Source organism: Athene cunicularia, assembly GCF_003259725.1.
Source record: "Athene cunicularia isolate RWA chromosome 13 unlocalized genomic scaffold, athCun1 chr13_part1, whole genome shotgun sequence".
Lineage (NCBI taxonomy): Eukaryota > Metazoa > Chordata > Aves > Strigiformes > Strigidae > Athene > Athene cunicularia.
In genome coordinates this window covers 18069781-18089845 of record NW_020799117.1, presented here as the reverse complement: position 1 = coordinate 18089845, position 20065 = coordinate 18069781, and the positions used below count along the sequence as shown (strand labels likewise).

The 20065-nt window shown below is 35.1% G+C and overlaps 1 protein-coding gene across 1 annotated transcript in view; it reads right to left on the bottom strand.

Annotated features, from left to right (window-relative positions):
• Positions 1 to 20065, bottom strand: part of RANBP17 (RAN binding protein 17) — a 159730-nt gene that overhangs the window by 123742 nt on the left and 15923 nt on the right. The window contains exons 12-14 of the mRNA XM_026858174.1: positions 17523 to 17716; positions 13717 to 13822; positions 12056 to 12191 (exon numbers count right to left, since the gene is read on the bottom strand). Of these exons, the coding sequence (XP_026713975.1) occupies positions 12056 to 12191; positions 13717 to 13822; positions 17523 to 17716 (436 nt within the window). The remainder of the gene's footprint in view (positions 1 to 12055; positions 12192 to 13716; positions 13823 to 17522; positions 17717 to 20065) is intronic.

Sequence of the window (20065 nt, the reverse complement as noted above, 5' to 3'; positions counted from 1 at the left end):
TCTTCTTTACTATGACAATCTCAAACAGCCTATCAGGCCATTTACAAGGGCAGTCCAAATTAAAAACAAAAAAACCAAAAAAAACCAACAAACTTGATTCAGAAATCTGATGACTTCACCAACCTGGAAAGTTTCCAGATCAGAGGAACTGCAAAATAGAGGAAGTAGCTGTAGCCTCATTTATATCTCAAACCCCAAAAGGTTTCTTATACTATATCCTGGATATGACTGCCTCTGCTCTGCAGGAAATAGTCCTTAGCAATTCAGCTCCATTGACTTTATCTCTTCTAGAGTGGAAGTGATGTATTGCTGGTTAGACTGTTGTCACGAGCTGGTGACAACAGCTTGATGAAGAGAAAGTCTTCTGTACATGCTGCTCTGCAAATACCTGTCATTTTTAAAGGAACAGGTAAACATTGATCTTTTGCACAAATACTTGTAAATAAGTCTAAAAAGCGTGAAACAACCCCAAACACACCATCATAATAGGAAGGCCAACTATGCAATCCTGTTTCATTTAAAAAGAAGTAGTGATATGAGAGAAAAAGGTAAAGGGAGAAACAATGTTTTTAGCAATTCTGGATTATACCAAAACTTGTGCCTATAACAAAATAAGGAGAAAATACTCCAAGAGACTGACAGTTTACATGCAACCTTTAACACAGGTCAGAAACAGCACTTTTATGAAAAGTCAAAAACCTCAAGGTCACAAAGACTGAAATTTTGTATTTTATCTACTCAATTATCACATCTGATACACATGTAAGAATAGAAAATGTCAGTACATAAAGCTACCTGGAAAGATTATTACTTGGGTTAAATCCTTTCTCAGGAAAATTTTTTTAAAAATTTAAATCTTTAAAATGAACTTAAGTTAGTGCTCTAGAATAATTCTTATTTAAGAACACTGCTATACAAATACATATTCCCCATATAAATTTAAAATGGCAACACTATTCTAAAGGAAAATCTAGAGGATCATCTAGGGAATTGTTTTAGTAATATACAAGGTTGCTGGTAACTAACTTAAGTTCTTAAGTAATTTTGAAAGAGACGCTAAACAGCTGATCAGCTAAAATCAAAAAGACCTTTTAGCATTGCTGACCAGTGCAGACTACAAACACAGTACCTAAACCGAATAATGTATAATTCAACTAGTACCAACAAGAGTAATCTAACCTCCCAGAATTCTACTGTTTTGTTCTTTTTTGACAGATGCACTTATCATCTGTTATTTTGCATATTTCTCCTCTCTGAATTACACAAATATGCAATAAGCAATTTCATAATTAAGTTTAACTTGAGTCATAAAAATTGCCATAGTCTAATATTAAAGAATTATTCACTCTGCTCTGAACTCTACTGGTTAATTTACTTACTGCAGGGTCTGGGAAATTAATTCATTAAGCTACTTAAGTTATGAGGATATGAGGCCAACATACCGCAACAAACCCAATATATTTTAGATGAGTAAGTCACAAGATAGCCTCTTTTTTTCTTCCCCAAGATGCCCTATCTGCTGTTTATTCCGTCTTGCTAAGTTGGTATGGGATACACAACACAAGTGGAAAGATCCAGCAGTTAGAAGTTACTTAGAGAAGAGAATCTGCTTGAGGTAAAGTGATAACTGAATTATTAAACAAAGAAAATAATCAATAAATAAAAAAATATAATAAATATGAAGTAGTATATTTTCTGTCCACATCACTAGATAAGTAGTGTCATTACAACCAAGTCCGGTCATCAAAGACAAAGAAGCAGCATGTAAGCCAAAAAGATGTACATGAAAGCAAAATTTGAAACTACTTTTGTAAAACAGAAGGAAGATCACTAAGCAATGTAATAGTTCCTCTGTGCTAAAAATTTTTAAATACACTTGCATTCAAAATAGATGAAAAATGCCGAAAGATTAATTCTCTAACGTTTATCCCCCCAATCAGCATTCCCTAAATCTCCATTTTTGAGACAGGTAATCAAATTAAACAAACTAACGGCTATCACTCACTCACCAAGGGAATAGAACAGAAAATTAATTGATGCAAATACTTAAAAGTCAACTACTACCATGCCTATTTTGCATATAAAAACAAAATGTGAAAAAAGAGGCATTTCATTACAGATCCAAACATCTTCGCATCTGTGGAATGAATTATAGGTGACATAGCCTAGTTTTGCAAATCAACTATCCACCTAACTTCACAGGAAATTTCATGTTCTTCTGTCAGCATAAATATTAGACATTTTAAGAAAGCAAATAAATGAACAGGCTCAATCTCATTCTTCTTCAAAACATACTTGTAATATTATTAGAAAAGTATTTTTCTTACTCTCTTCTTGGCATGCAACAGTGGTTTTTGTAGTTAAATAGTTATACTAAATTGTCTGAAATGTAACTCTACAACAAGAAAAATTTATCATGTTTGCAGCATTTTGTGATATACTGTACCACTGGTTTATCGGCATTTTGCTGTTACCACAGCTTTTCTCTTCTCCTGTCACCACTTTAATTTGTTCTGGGCACTTACTATTAGAAAAAATAGTAGTCTCTCTCAAATCACAAATTATACTCACAACCAAACAACCCAATAATATATTTGCCAAACACTTAAGAAGTCAATAATTTGGAGTGGAAGTAGGATTAGTTTTTAAGTCCGCAAGTGATAGTATCAATTCTGAAACATTTAAATATTAGTTTACAAATATTGCTTATAGCTTAATAGCATCATAGACGTAACTTCACAAAGATATTGGCTCTAGACAGTAATTATATCCTCAGCCTAATGTTGCAGTTAATGGACATACACATTTCAATGATAATTGCAGTGCCTGAACATGATAATATGCCTTTATTAGCAGCTACAAAATAAGGCTCAGTTACAGCCAAGTGCACAACTGAACTATGCTAATTATTTATTTTTAAGATTGCCTGATTTGTGTTATAAAACTCTAAAATAAAATAGCACAGCACTTAAACCCATGCTTTAATTGCAAACGTGATTAAATAATATCTATATAAACATTCATGCAGGTTTTAGTTGTCATGAGCAATGAGCCAAAAGATCACGTTAGTAAGATAAAGGTGTAGATAACTGAACAGCAGCAAATACACTGCACTTAAGAAAAAAAATATTTAAATATTTAAAGATTTTAAACAACATTGCAAGAAAAGAAGGAAGACAAGGAGTATATAATGTAAAATTTGGGAAAAGAGAAAGCAAAATAGAAATTTCCCAAGCAAACACAGAAGCGGAACTGCTGTATAGTCCAACAATAAAAGCATTACCGATTCCTGCATAAAACAATGAAATAAAAAATGATGGAATTGAGGATATGTAATATGAAGAATACAACTCAACCTGATGAGGAATCCAGTGTTTATGACTCTGAAAAGTTCTTAGTGTTTATGTCCTGATAGGTTCTTTGCTGTACAGAACTTCCAAGTAATGGAGAAATTCAATAAAGAAATTTCTAAAAGTAGTTAAAGAACAGACACAGTGTATTGTGAATTAATGTTTACCAAGGCATTTTAAGCAAGAATTGCTGTCTAGTCCCATGAACTAAAATGCCACAGATTCTAGCCCCCATTCTGAACACTGAACTGCTGCAAGCCAAACTGGCAACTCCAATCCCACAAAAAGATCCTACAATTCAAAGTCTGAGTTACAGCTTTCACTACTTTTGTGGTGTGTCCATGTTGGAAGGCAGATCTTTTGTTCAAGAAACACTAAATATTCATTTTTGCTCTTTGAAGCTTTGGAAAAAAGATTTTTCTTTAACAGTATGACTAACATCACCAGGAAATTAATTGTCAAGTATTTGTCCCTTTCAGTCTTACCTTTCCAAGCATTTTGACCATACTGAGTGTTGAGTGTATGTAAAATGCTTGAAATTGTAAGTTTGTACCTTGTAACCTCTTAAGTTCTGGAGGTAAGCATAGTATCTTACTTGCTCTATTTTAAAGCTAAAAATGTTCAGAAGAAAAAGTTTATAAAGAAGTCATTAGTAATATTTCTTAGGATGTCTGTATCAGTTCTACAGATCTGGAAAAATCCTGCAATACTATGATCACTTACCACGATAATATACACTTATTTTGATTTCTGTACTAGCAATTATGTTCTATTTAATCCAGCATGGACTGTTACATGACTTTGGAGGCTTTTATGACCAGCACTATGCAGTTTCTCTCCCACCATTTATCTGTAGAAAACATAACTGTTGTGTTCGGCAAAACAAACCCAGTTCTCCTTGTGACATTCCTTTCCTGCACACAAGCAGAGAGGGAAGGCTACATGCTGCCTCAAACAGAAAAGAATTTTATAACTGCTGTTGAAGCTTTTCATCAGGACCAGATGGGGCCAAGCCCCACTGAAGTCAATCCCTACTTTCCTTTCCTATATGAACTGCAAGGATACTGGATGGGAACAGTGTGGTAGCTATGAAACAGAGTTAAAATGAGATTTGGCCCAGTGAAGTGAAAAATACCAGTGACAATATTTTTCTTCTGAAACAACCACTCTTTATTTTTCCTAGAATACGCCATAGAAATAAGTTGTATCCAATTCTCACTATGATGCTTCCTTAACAAACTCTAAATGTTAAACTTAAATGAGAGGCATTTCATGCAATCTGAAAAATATTCAGTTCAATTAAAAATAATTGATGCATGGTGAAATAATTCTTCCCAAAGCTGCTGTAAAATCTTCAAAAAATAAAGCTACTTAATAATTTTCATCTCCTACAGGCTAGAGAGAAGCATTATTGCATATTAAAAATTGGAGTGTAGTTTTCCCAGAGGTAAAAGAAAGTTATTAAAACAACCTATTTATTGTTGATATAACTATCTATTTGTGCTACACAAAAAGTAACAATTTCAGTACATTAAAAGAAAAGCTAATTAAGGCATAATTAGTATTTTCTATGTTTTGATAATTAAGGGTTAGTTGGCTATTTCTTTTCAAATTTCTATTTGATGTACCCCAACAACGCCTTTAATGAGCAGCTAACACTATTGAATCCCTGATGGCTGAGGAGTTTAGTGACCACTACTACATTACTTTCATTTATCACTGCCTCTTTACCTATAAATTAAAGTAGCCCTGTAGCTATGTTGATCTACTTTATATCAATTTCTTCATCCATATCAGCTGAATATGTATGGCATTAACCTCATTTACTAGTTTGGAAAAGCTGAATTAAAATGAGATCTAATTTCTAGTGCACAGAACAATTTCAAAACTGCCTGCTAATTTCCAGCACCTGTCAGTGTTGTGATCTTCACCTCACTGTAATGAAATAAAACAGCATATATATTTTACAGCTCAGAAAAGGATAATAATTCATAAGTGTTAAGATATCATTAATCATGAAGATGCTAGGACCCAGAATCTTTTATGACACACATAGATCAACACCTTTACATGCAAAGATCCCCACTAAAGTCAGTGGGACTGGTGCAGATCTCCGAGTCTTACATTGTGCAGGATGAAAAGTAGTCACATTCTGCACAACTATGGGCTTTTTGGGTTTTGGGGGGCTTTTTTTTCTAGGTCATGTTTCTATGTCTGCAGGCAATGTAATAAAAGAAATATACATATAGTGAAGAAATATCAGAATAACATGTCAACAGAATACACATTACACATTAAAAGACAAGCCTGTGTTCAGTGGTTAGATGGTATCTGGTTACATGCATTTTTTGCCTTCAGCTACTGCAAACAACATACAGCAAGGAAATTTACTTTTTCCTCCCCTCTAAATGCACTGCAGTCTAAATTCTAAACCTCCAGGTATTTTTTTATCGTAATGCAGATCTACCTCATATGTCAAGTCTATAATTTAAAAGCTTTAAAAACAGATATAGATGCAATCCTAAATATTAATACAGTAACTTTATACCGACCACATAAGCAAACAAAACACGTGCTGGATAGAGTAAGAAATCCCATTTGCATCCCCTCACTTGATATTCATGCTTCAACCTGTATTTGTAAAGGTTCTTTAAAAAACATTAATCCATACTCCTCCTTCCTTCTTCAATCTCACCTGCCCTAGATCGAAAACCTGACCAGATTCCCCAGACTGCTCATCTGATGCACCTACAGAAGGTGGCAGCTGCATCTCTTCACTTGTACATGGAGCTGTTTCCCAGAAACAGAAGAGTCCTGATTCTAACTCCTACTTTGCCACCTTGTGTTCCTATCACTTTTACTTAAGGCTGGAGCAAAGGAAAAGCATGGCTTGCTGGAACACCCTATTGCCAGCGATCTTCACTTCTGGAGGTATCCCTTAAACTAGACCCACCTGGTAGAGATTACCTCCAGGCTTCTCTAAAGACATTAAGGGCTACCGTTTGATTACGAAGAACAGGGAACCATCGATTGCTTCACAGTGGAGCAAAAGAGTTTACCTAACTGCATTTTAACCAATAACTTCTTTTTAATATACAAAACAAACACTAACCTTACAAATGTAACTATTCTGGTTAAGATTATGGGTGGGATTTCTTAAAATTGCTCTGCTTATATAAACTGAAAACAGAACTCCAGACATAATCTGTAATCGGGCTCTGCTAAAGAGCATAGCTCACACTTGCTATTACTAATGTTTTTTCCACCACACTACGCCTACCTTCCACGTGAACAGGTTCCAGTTTTGACCCCTATGTTTCAAGAATAACAATAGTAACTAAAGAGACAACTTTAGTTAAATAGCGCCACATGCTGTAGAAAGTAAATATGACAAGTACAAAGCAGAATGCCACAAAAAACCTGGAGTGTATATAAGGGACATGCTAGACACTTTATCCTAATTCTACACCCTACTTAACACTTATTAAATACATTAGTAATTTCTTTCTCACATATAGAAACACTGTAATCGTCCACTAAACATTTCTATTTTCAGTCAGAAAATACTTAACTAAAAGCATTCCCCTAACAAAGAACTTTATTTCTGTACATTTTTCAAGAGCGCACTATTAGAATAATTCTTAATTGTACCTCAAGAGAAAAGTCTTCAACCAACTGATCTTTGTTATAAAATCACTGTAAACTGTGTAGATATGAAAAACTGAACACTGTTAGAAGTGTCAGGACTTCAGATTCTGAAGATGCCTTAGTACTAAATTTGTTTAAAGATACAATTCTAAGTTAACTTAAGAAATTTTAGTAATTAAATTAGCTAAATTAAATTTCCTATGATATATTAATCAGCAAAACTTATCCAACAAGTTACAGCTTGATTTACTTTTGGCAATCTCTCAGTACCAATTAGAGACAGTCAGAGAGCCAAATACACCCCCCCATGCCATCAACTGCTGATGCAGCCTCTCCTCTCCCAAGGGGCAGTTTGGAATAGATGCAGTTTGAACCACTCCAGGGAAGACTACAAACCTCTCCTGCTGCTTTTTTTCCCCCCTCCAAGGACAGATTGTCTGGAAGCAGGAAAAGGTCCTGGGTAACAAGTCCTGCCTTTTTATTCTTGTTTAGCATAAATTAGTGTCCCAAGTACAAAAATGATGAACTATATTTATTATCTGTGTTAGCTAATACGCTCTGCAACAACACAAGCAGCGTTCAAGCACAAGAAGAAGACCTCAATGTCTGGTCTACCTGCCACAGAAACGTAAGAACTTGCATTGTAACTCATGAAGCACCTGCTCATTACAACAACTCTGCTCTAACCCACAATAGAGACAATTAAAATACATTCTTAGCATCCCCCAACTTAGTTTTTGCACTTGCCATGGGAAGTTACACAATTTAGCAGAGATGTCATCAGATACTGTCTCTAAACTGCAGGCTATCCAGTGAAAGTCCCACCTGTGGCTGGATAACTAAGAAGAGATTTTCCTTAGTGTGGATAAATGAGGACCAAACTCATGTTTTGAGCTTGAAAATGAGTTGGACTCCTCTGTCAACTCTCCATGTCCAAAGCTACTGTAATTCCTGTTACTCTTAGCACTCCTTATTTTTAAAATGGCTGTAATGAGTTGCTTGAAACATGTCAGGCTAAAATAAAATCTGGAAATAACAGAAAAACTTCTTATCGGTGGTTGATCAACATAACACACAATACAAACAGAGGAGGGCTCATTTCCCAGCAAAGCTTGGTTTTCACTGGCTAAGCCATAGCAAACAACCATGACCATTTATAATAGTCTTATTATGAAGCATGAGATTAGACCAGCAGGACTTCTGGTTTATTCTGTACTTTATGGAAGAATGAATTAAGTATACCTGGACATAAATCAAAGGCTCTCATAGCATCCTGGGTAGTAAACACCAGTACTCCATTACTGGTACAGTTAAAAAAGCTTTCCCTAAGTCTTCTTTCCTACAAAATTAAACCAATTACAGACTGTCTTTCCCTTGAAGGTCCCCGAAAACATCTGATCACTAACTTTTCTAAAACAACTCTCAACATCCTTGATTTTTTCGTCGCATCCCAATATTCTATTTGCTAAACTAAAACAAAACAGTATCTTCTGCATCTTACTTGTTTGTGTTGTCATACTCTCCCATTTCTCTACAGTTTTCTCAAAAGCATGGTACCCAAAATTGGACACATTGTTCCAGCTGAAGCCCAATCAGAAACAAATACACTGAGCCGATAAGAAATTCCAGCATCTGACACAATATTCCTGCTACTTCAGCCACAAAGATGTATTTTTCTTGTGTACAAAACCAACACATACTGTTACCACATACTGCTCCACAGCATTTTCTGAAATAATGCTGCCTGGTCAGAGATTTCCCAGTGGAAAATTTCCCGAGTATGGTGTTTCACCAACATTTTAAGCTTTCTGGTTACTTCTCCAGCTTATGAAGATCTTTCTGAATTCAAATCCTGTCCTTTGTGATCATTTCCTCTCAGTCTAGTATCACTTCAAACATAAGTAATTGTATAGCTGTTGATATGTTAAGAATATTGGAAAGGAAAAGTCTCATTCAAAACAGCAATGGTTTATCTAATAACGTGTCTGATGCCAGGAATCAAATTTGAAGACAATATTACACTAACAGTAGTGGCTAACAATGGCACACTATAGTAATACTAGAGCTACCACAGAGGGAAGCTGAGACTACAATTTCAGTAAGGCACAGCACAGTGGTGTTCCAGACAACATACTTTCTACTACCCTGCCAGCATTCAAATCAGCAATATGCCACAAAAAGATGACTACAGAGGCTGTCATATCAGAATTAAAACAAAATATGTATTGATAGACAATCGATATTAATAGTGCTGTACAGTACAAGTGAATCCAGTCTAGTATTCAACAGAAACATAATATTCATTCAAAGGTCTATCTGATCCAAAAGACAGTATCTTAATATATTATTTTTGTATTGGAAATGTAAACGGTAATAAAGTGTATTACAGTATCATGGAAGAGATCTCCAAGGTTTTGCGATTCTTCCTTCGACAGCAAGACCCAGTGGACTGTTTAAGAAGAATGCATTAATTTACCTAGCCAATTTTCTTTATCTGTAATGAGTTTGCTTTTATTATATGCACATACTTAAGAATATGAGTTAATTAATGAACAAAATTTGTATATTTATATAGAAGATTACTTCTACAATTTCATTAGACTAATCAGCCTTTTTTGTAAGTATTGTCTGATTTTCTGTATGCAAGTTAATGATCAAATAAAGAAATATTCTCAAAAATTATTTCAACATGGCTGAAGCAAGCAGAATTTCCATTATCCACTCTGTAAATAAAACAATTCAAGCAATCCTGAATATTTATATAAATGTGTATTAACTTAGTCATTTGATATATGTCTGTTTTTTCCGCTTCCAAGTGTGAGCCTTTTTATTGCGTATTTGTAGATAGCTGCCAGCAAGACACAGTATCAGAGGATTTACAACTGTGAGGGTAGAATGCCATCTGCTGCTATACTTGCTGCTACAGCAGGATAAAACAGAAGAATCATACAAGTGCTCCCTTCTGCTTTTCTCTTAACTGTAAAATGTATACAAGCATCTCATTTTATTAAAAATTTTAAAAAACCCACCAAACCATCAAAACTGGGAGTTCAGATGCCTTTACACATAGCTTTTGTTATAAGATCTGACAAAATAATGTGATGTGGACCATGGGATTCTATCAATGCAAATGAGAGACTGTTGTATCAGGCCTACTAGAACAAATCAAAAAAGAATGTGTAATTTGATTGCAAACTAAATTTTACTGGTAGATAATGTAATCAAAACAATAAAAAAAAAAAAAACCACTTTGAAAATGTATTTGTAATGAACTATGGAGTTGCTAAATTGGGGACAGAATTTAGAAACACCCCTTGAACTGTTATGCACCACGAAAGCCGTGCAAAATTCCCACTTTCCCAGCCTGTTTACATAAAAGACACATGTCACAGGCAAAGGCAGTATATGGAATATGTTATACTACCAGTTTGATTCATGTCCACTTACCAGGGCAGGGGAAGAACCAAAACAACACAAAAATCCAACAGTTTTCCCCCCATGTCCTTTTGGTAAAAGTTATTTCTTGCTGTTCAAAGTGCTCTTCAATAAAAGCAGGTTGAACGAGATGATCTTTAAGGTCCCTCCCAACCCAACCCATTCTATGATTCTATGAAATCAAATGGAGACATTAGCCTGCATTTTATTCAATAATTAACCATTTAACCTTCCACACACAACGCAATCACAGAGGCAGTCATGGTTATTCAAAACACATTGCTGAGCTGAATAAATTCACATGTATTGAATTCTGCTGTAGTTGGCAACCGCTCAAGTTTTACATTTTTTTCTAACAATAGTGGAGCTCCAGGTGATAAAGTATAAATATGCACTTGAGTTTTTTGCCTGCTGCTTCACCCACACACAAATCTTGGGTATACAATCTCCTATAATTAATTACCTGTTACAGCATACTATACATTGACAGGACTTCCCCACAGTTACACCTCAGTCAGAATATAAGGTAAAATCAAAACCCTCAAAATCAGATAGAAAGAAAATCTGGGAATTACAGATCGGAACAACTACCGTATGCCCATGTTGCCTTTGAATTGCCATCACTAGGAGTTTTTGCAAATGAAAATACCAGGAGCTCGAGTACATTTTTACGTTGTGCCTTCTGTTACTTAGCATTAGAGCAGTGCACCATATTTAAAAATAACAAATAAGCTTTGACAGTTGAAACACATTGCTTTCATGAAAAAGTAATTCAGTATAGTGTAAAACTTTATTTTTAATATTAAGTGAGGAGCCATTCAATAAAGTTGAAGTACAGTTCAAACCTGAAGGGATAAAAGAATTCTTGAGATTGGGACTATTCACCAGAAAGCAAGGATAGAGTACTACACAAGTAAAACCAAATCTCAGTCACTGTCACAATTCTTGCTAAAGATTTGCTTGGGGCTCCAACAGAATTCTTTCAGTCTTTCTCAAGATCAATTGATCTCATCTTACTGACATTCTCTTTATAACATCTATATTATGACTGTCCCCTACAGTTAAGGTGAATTAACTGCTGCTTCTTCAAAAATGCATCTTACTTTTCCCTCTTCTCTATTTAAAATGCAGAAAAGCCAAGTAATGTGAGAGATACAGTGGAAACCACATAAATGAGTAACTGTCAAAAGAACAGAACTATTAAAAGAATAAATCTTGTGTACCCAGCTGTGAAATATAACACAATATAGCAGAACCCAGCTAAATGTTTGAAATAAAAAATTGAAATGCAAAGTAACCTAAAATTGTTTAATGAACATAGCTGTTAAAAAATATTAACTCCTGCATACCAAAACTCAAAAATATACATGGTAGGAAGCCTGCTCAGATGAACAACACATTAATAAGTTATCTCTATCTATCTATCTATCTATCTATCTATCTATCTATCTATCTATCTATCTATCTATCTATCTATCTATCCATCCATCCATCCATCCATCCACCTAGCCAATCAGCCACCAAGCTAAGCTCAAAAGCTTTTATGTATAGGATATATTGACCTGCCAATTTCTGCACAGGCTTTGTTACTTCATACGTTGTGGTTTACAGCAAATATTTACCTTTGAGGTGTGCTGAAGCTGGTCGCCCACATATGTTTTACGGAACTGATCCAAGAACCACAGAATTGCCAGTTCTACTTTTTCATTACTACACTGTGGTAACTGGGCATCCATCAAAGATATCAGCTGAAAAACTCTTAATGATAGAAAAAAAAAAATTCAGGAAGAATTCTCAAATTAAATATTGTCACAGATAATTTCTTTAGGAACCCATCAGCCATTTTTTGCTTGCTGAGTTTCTTCTAGGATTTTGTTTTGTTTAGATGCTAATTATGCTAATTGACCACTATTAAACATAAACATCAACATAATGCTTTTCTAATTACTTTGTCACTTGAAATTTTCTCAGATACTTATGTTATACTGTGGTGAGTTTGTAAAATGTTTTCTTTCTTAGAGCATCAATTCCATAATGAAAGAAACAAAGAAATTTGAGAAGCATGGGTCTCAAACTGCAAGATAAGAGCTGTTCAAGTTCCCTGGAAATTAGAAGTATTATACTTAGAAATAAGTTTACATATGCACTATATAAGGCACTGTTTGCCTCACTTCTTCCCAGTTCTGTCTCTCCTAAAACATCTGAGCAAACATATATTTTCTGACATAAATTCTTACTTGGTATATATCTCCATATTACCAGGACTGATTTCAAAGAATCAATTTCAGCCTACGTCAGCTAAGAAAATTTAATACTTTTTTTTTAAGGAATATTATTTAATTTCCTGTGTTCTTCTACTATCTATCCCTTAAAAACCTAATTTCCTAGCAATTCAAAAAGTTATTCTCACCTTTTGCCAATTCTGAAATTTATAGTCACTGGATTAGAAATCAGTAGCTACTTCATCTGTAAGCCTGTATATTAAATCCTCTCACTTTTAATAAAAACATAGTGGAAGATTGCTAACACCACAGAGCCCCAGGGTGGATTAGGAAGGCAAGAAACAAAGGAGAAAATGTAAAGCTTTCTATCCAATTCTAAGTTATATGTCCTTTTTCATGTGTTAGCTAGTGGATGTAAATAATGGGATTAAATATGCATGCCCATTTTAACATACATGTGGGTGAAAACAAGGATTAAGTGTTTACCACAAGGACTACATGCCATTCACAGTAATCCCTAGCTCACTCCTTGCCCTAAAACTTGCAGGAAAACTAGCATGTATGTTTTTAGCTCTAGAGCCTTCCTTTTTATTCCAAGATTTACTCTAAAAATAAGTCTAAATTTTCAGTGGTTAACCATCAGTTCCTCTGCACTTCTTCACCCATCATAATTAAATGAAGTTGTGCAGAAAACAATAGCTATAAATCACAACTATTAAAATTAACACTTGTATACAATTATAAATGCACATATAAAACCAGGTAGCTACATGGGCATATCTAAACACTGCTTATGGTGAGACACATATTTGCCTGTAATCCTCTTCCCTTCCTCTGAAACACAGTTTTGAAATTACTCTCATTGCTCAGGATGATGAAATCAGGAAAGATCAAAGCCAGTGGAATGGTCTCAATCCACAGAAAGTCAGTACAGTCCCTAAGCACCCACCAATCAAGAACTGGACAAAACCCCAAGACATTTAAATTCAAAATATCTGCTGATACTAAACATCATTAAAAAAAACTATCAAAATAAAGAATTCAAAACAAGCAATACTTACCGACAGGATAATTCTCCATCCATGGCATCATGTTCATCAGTACTAGTGTATGTTAATCGTCCTCCCACAAAAGTACCCACAAAATAGACAAGCCATGCCAGACATCCTAACATTAAAAAGCAAGAACAGGTAATGATTACAAACCATTACGCTAGCACAGTACAGTTCCATAAGGCATCAGTAGTTCTATAAGGTATCAGACTGCAGAACGCTGTCAAGAGAACAGTTAGGTTTCTCCCTTTACCAAATTTAAAACCTGCCTAGACAAATCAACTACCAAAAAATTCTGAGCAGAACTGACAGATAAAGTAGAACAGCCTATTAACATGGACATGCTTCTAAAGAAAACACAGAAAAACTAACCTAAAATACAAATTAAGCAAACTCAGCCTGGTGAGATTAGATACACAACTGATCAAGTATCCTCACTTGCCTGCAAGTGAGTTACTTCAAGTCATGGAACAATTTTACCTACAGTGGGGCTGTTACATCTACTTATCATAGCATTAGGAAGTAATTGAGACTCACTACAATCTTCTTCTCAGTTCTATTTCAAATAAAGAATTATTTGTAATATTAAACTACTATCTGAAAGTATTTGTGCATAAGAAAATATTTATGTCCTAAGTCAGACACGTTCTTCAAGAAAAAAGTTTGTGAACTACCACATAGTTTTGAAAGTCTGTGGACTGTTCTCTAAAAGGGTGTGAAAGACAGAGCTCATCCATTTCAAGTCATATTGTCACGCCTTCTGATCTTCCCGATTATTTAGCTGTCCGCTTCACTAAAGCACTTATAAGATCCACTGGCAAAGTCCTATCAAGTGAAGTACGATGTAAGGAGCATGCTTTCTGTAAAGTTAAGGTTCCATCTATGACTCCTTGAGTTTGTGTATGTAGGGTATTTTGTACAGACTTTCAAATACTGACATCCTGCTTTATAAATATGGAACCCTTAAGTAAATAGGTCAGTTACAACCTCAGGGTACCGCTAAAAGTTTCTTCCTCAACTGAAATGCAGAGACAATAGGACAGTAAAGATACATTTAGACTCCATTTCATTTGGCAAAACATACTTTATAAATTAACATGAATTAATTGAAAATAACAACATAGCAAAGACAACTTGGAAGAGTTTAAGTTAAATCAAGTTACAAAAAAGGCTTCTCAGTGAGATATTTACATAAACTAGAAGATGTCTTGCCCTCATTACCAGAATTTTACCCAGTGTTGACAGCATAGCATACAAGAGTGAAGACGATACCTCGATGAATTATTTGTTTGCTGAACTCTTTGAAGTTTAACATAAAGGATAAACTACAGATAAACAAATAAGGTCACGTTACAACTGTAAAAGTATTTTATTTTGGATAATTTCTATGTACATATCAGGACATGCACAGTATCTACCAAATGTCTTATTTCATGTTTGTTTCAAATCTCTGATAAACTAGTCTACATTTACACAACATAAAACTTCACTTAATTTCCCTCCTGTTTTGCATTGTTGAATTTTGAAAAATCCGGAGCTGAGAGAGCACAGAATGCTCTACTTTCTAAGCTCCTCCAACTGGAACAATTAACAGTTCTGAGGTGTTCCAGCATCCTTATGGCCTGAATCTGGTGACTATACATTGTAAGTAATTCTCTTTCAGTCAGAGGTATATAGTACAGTTTGCTCTCTATATAAATAAGATGCTGAGATCAAATGTACACAAAAAGATAACACAGAGTATGGAACAACATGCAGATGATTTCAACACAATGATTTCCTTTCAACAGGAAAGCATTCAGGTTTATCTTAAAACTCAAGTCTTATTTTTTAAAAAATAACACACAAATATGTAGTACAGTCTGAAATCTGTAACAGAAAGCACTTTGTGACAGGGAATAAGTGTTGACTTTTGAGACAAGACAAGATATATGAAGAATACTTCTAAATATCTTCTCATATTGTTCCTGTTCCATTCCTAATAATATGGAAGGATGGTATTAGCTGTCCAACAACCAACATATTTTCCTGTTTCAAGATCTGCGCTTCTTCACAAACAGGGCGCATCCAAGGAAAATCTCATCAGACACACTACATGTTGTACACACAGATGTTAATATAGGACACTAAGAGACTGCACCATCATTAGCAAAACACCAAGGAGCTAAAGTGTCTAAGAGAACAGACATTCCTTAAATGAATTTAGCGTTAACAGTTACTAAAGAATGACCAAAGATAGTATCAAAAAGCAACTGTGGAGTGATGCTAGCAGGTTCAGAGAGCAGAGCCACCACTTTGGTCAGTAGGGGTTTTTTTTAAATAAAAACCTGTCTTCCTTCCAAATTCCAGGAGCTAATTTTTAAGTACATAGTTATTTTTCTGATGATAGCCCTCTTCTCTTAGCACAATACCAGTGAATAGGTATGACTTCTTTCCCTCTTTTACACCTTCAGTACTTAAAATTTTCAGTGCTTTTGCAATTACTGAGGCAGACAACTTCTTTTCTTTTAGAAAATAATTATTGCTGTAATAATCTGTAATTATGGTTTATAACAGCAATAATCCCAAAGAAATCAGTCATTACCATAGATCACAAGTAATCATTAACTACTGTTAATGACCCATTTCTTGGGGATTATTGTTTTAGTAAACCATGACCGTATCACTATTGATACAGAGAGCAAGACAGGATAATAAAATGAGATCTTAATATTACATTAACTTATTTTGTAACATTAAAAGCTATTAAACATCCAAATTTAAATATGTATATCTAGGGGATATAACAGTTATTGTTCAATATGAGCACAAATGTTTACTTTGCAGAAAACAAACACAGTATTTAAACTGCATCAAATGCTTTCTAACGCATAACAGCCATCCCCAGAGCACTGATACTGAAAGACTCCAGCTGATTGTTTCCCTTTGGCCCCCCATGACTGGGGAATGGAATATATATTCAGACTGCAGCTGGTCAATGAAATCAGGTCATTAATGAAAGTTCTCCCAAATAAAACTTGATGGGTGCATGGAAGAAAGCAGAATTAATAAAAAGGTAAGTAGGAGGTCCTATATAATTAGTGAAAAAATGGCTCCTACATAGAAGAAAATCAGCATATTCAAACTCAACAAAAGAACAGCAAAATAAATCACAAACATATAACAGCATGCAAAGAAACAGCTGTATTTTATGCAGTAACCTGTCTCACCTTTTCAAAATAACACCATTTATCCATGTACAGATGCAACAGCCATAAGATAACTATATTAGGAAAGAGCCAGTATTATAAAGACAATTTAAGTGAGACACAGAGAGGACTGAAATAGGGAGGGGGAAGTAATTATTTTTACAACTTACACTACAATAAATAACTTGAGTTTCTTGAAAGTTATGTAATTCATTATAATAGAGCTATATAAAGTTTTTTAACATTACATTGATTTTTACAGACAGATAAATACAAAAAGAACGAAAGTTAATATCTTCATTTTCAAAAAATGTTCATCAAGTTGCAGCTGGTTCCCATGAGGGCACCTGAGGCACTAAAATGTTGATTTTCAGAAATTAAAAGTTTTTACTGCTCTCATGTATATATTTAAAGATGTAATAAGATGTTAAAACAAACACATCTTCTGGCAATGTATCCTATTTAATAGACAGTGAGTCAAAATGTGGTGCAGGGTGACTTGGATCATTAATTCCTGTTTTGAGAAAAGGTCTAGTTATATCTGCCATAAGATCACCACTTTTTTTCATATGCAAGTATATGGTTATTGGCACATAAAACAGTCTAAAAATTAAATTAAATACTAACCTTCCTGAACTGTGATTTCTAATGGATTCCTACTAGAAGAGTGCAATAGTTTTTGGTAGTTTTGTGCATTTTGGTCAAACAACTGTACAAGAAGTGTACAGGTCTTTTCATATTCACACCTGCTAACTGTGCACAGTTGCTCCAGCTGTTGGAAAACTGTAGCTGTATCATCCAGTGGATCTTCTAAGCCATCTCTGGAATAGAGATAAAAAGTAACCACTTAGCCACTATTGCTTACTAAGCTGTTTTCCCATCCAGATCTTGTACCATTGTCACTAAACTGATGAACTATAAAAGCCTTAGCAGCTGGTAACTACAACAGACAGACTTAAGATCTCATTTTACTTATATACATACCCATACACATCCACACAAACACAGAACAGTATTATATTTGTGCCTTTCTGTTAACATAATTTAAAAAGCAAAGACGACAGTAGATGAGGCTGGCAGTATGAACACAGAAAGGTAAATCCTGAAGAACTGAAGTCCACTGTGCCTGAACAGAATGTATTAACAAGCAGCATCTTTCTCAAGAGGATGATGGGAGGAAAGAATGGAGTACTTAGTAGAAATGGATTTTGCATATTTATTAAATTAAGCTCAAGACCATGATAGCAAAGCCAACAAGCAAGCTTCAGTAAAATTCCATGCAGCTGCTTTATAAATCTTTATTTTAATCTGCTGTAAACAAGCTGTGACCCTATGGAATGCCTATTAACAAAGAGACCAATAACTCCTGCCATCAAGTGTTAACTATACTCATTATGCAACTCACAATAGGAAAGGTTTATTCATCAGAAGGTTACCCTTTTGTTGCATAGGCAACAAAAAATCTACAGATGAAGATAACATCCAAAAACATAACACTGCTAACATCCAAAGTTTGAAAGATAACACAGAAGCTGAAAATCCTGATGTTCAAGATGGTCTGAAACAGACCTCAGGTATTCACAAATATTTGAAATAAAAGCTCTCCTTTTAGTTTGTAGAAAAGCATCTGCTTGTAGGAGAATCATTAGTTCCTCACTGACCCTTACTCAAAAGGGAGAACAGCTATTCAGCACCACCACCCCCTCCCCCAAAAGGGGCAAAAGTGACTTTCCTTTCATTGTTCCAAGCTACTTCTTTTCTGTCCGAGGGACCAGCTGGATGGCTCCTGAATGGAGGGTGATATTATTGACTATACTGGTTTGTGAGAAAAATGGTCATTTCAGAAAACAGGATTTGTTTGCAAAGATGTCAATCCCCTTGGAGCAAAGGAAGAAGTCTTGCGAAATCCGCTCCCAGACACACCATGTTTCTCAAGAATGGTCTGGACTTCTGATTTTAAAGTCTACATTTGATATTGCTGTCTACAGAAATGTCACAAATGAGGATCTTCATCACAGAAGACAATAAGATAATACAACAGCAGTATACAAATTACTTAGAGGTAGGAACAGGTACATGCCAACAGCATTACCAAAGCTGTCTTAAGAATGATACAGACTGGTGGAAGAGAAGGTCGGTACATTCCTCATGTTTTCCTTGTTGGCTTTTTTCACAGATTAGAAAGCTTACTCCTCCACAACATAACAAGGACATCCAGAAGAATCTCTGATCAGTGCCAAAGAAAGAATCTGAATTTTCAGTGCTGATGGTGATGCTGATGAAGATAACAGCACATTTCAATGGAGCTGGTCATGCCAGATGGATTGACCCTGAAGTTCAGCTCTACTGAGTGCTTCAAGTCTGGAAGCTGATATGGAATGTACCACTCAGTAGAGAAAAAAGCTGAGATGTGAAGGTTCAACCCTGTGATTCCACAACAGAAAAGACAACTTAAAAATGCCAAAAGAAGTGTAGGCTGGTTGAGAGAAGGCCCAGGAAAACTGAGTGCACCTGAAATCAGCTGCTCGTCCTTCCCTGTCCCAACACTGGACGCTCCCCTAGGTACTATTAATTCTTGCTCCCGAGACAACAACTGAGAAGGTCGCAATTCTCAACCATTAGGAAGTCAGCCTTTAACATACCTATGGTGATAATAACATAAGGCAAATAAGACCAACTATATCTTAGTCACTAAAAAGATGACAGATTACATAATTTGCAGACATGAGATTCTGGGTAAACTGAGACAAAAGGACAACAATGGTGAAGTTGAATGCACTTCCTCACACAAACTGAACAAATTACATCATCTCAATAATGTAAAATTGAAAAGAAAAAGCTTGTTCTGCAGTACTGCAGTCTGACAGGAATTCACAGAAGCCCTTGGATAAAGTTAAATCCTTTCAGCAATCTAAACTCTTTTTTCTCATTTGCTACATTATAGAGTGACTATAAGATCATTTACTTAAACTATTAAAAAGAAGATTTGAACTAAGAAATTTTAAATTGGCCAATTTCAATCTTGCCAGTTCTAGCTTGTTCTATTTGGTCTTGCCCGTTCTTGTGCATTGGGTTCATTCTGCTTTCCCCCTAGAAAGTGACTGATCGAGAAAACTTATCACAGCTGAACAATACAGTTGATTTAGATAGTCCTAAATTGGGGGGGGGGG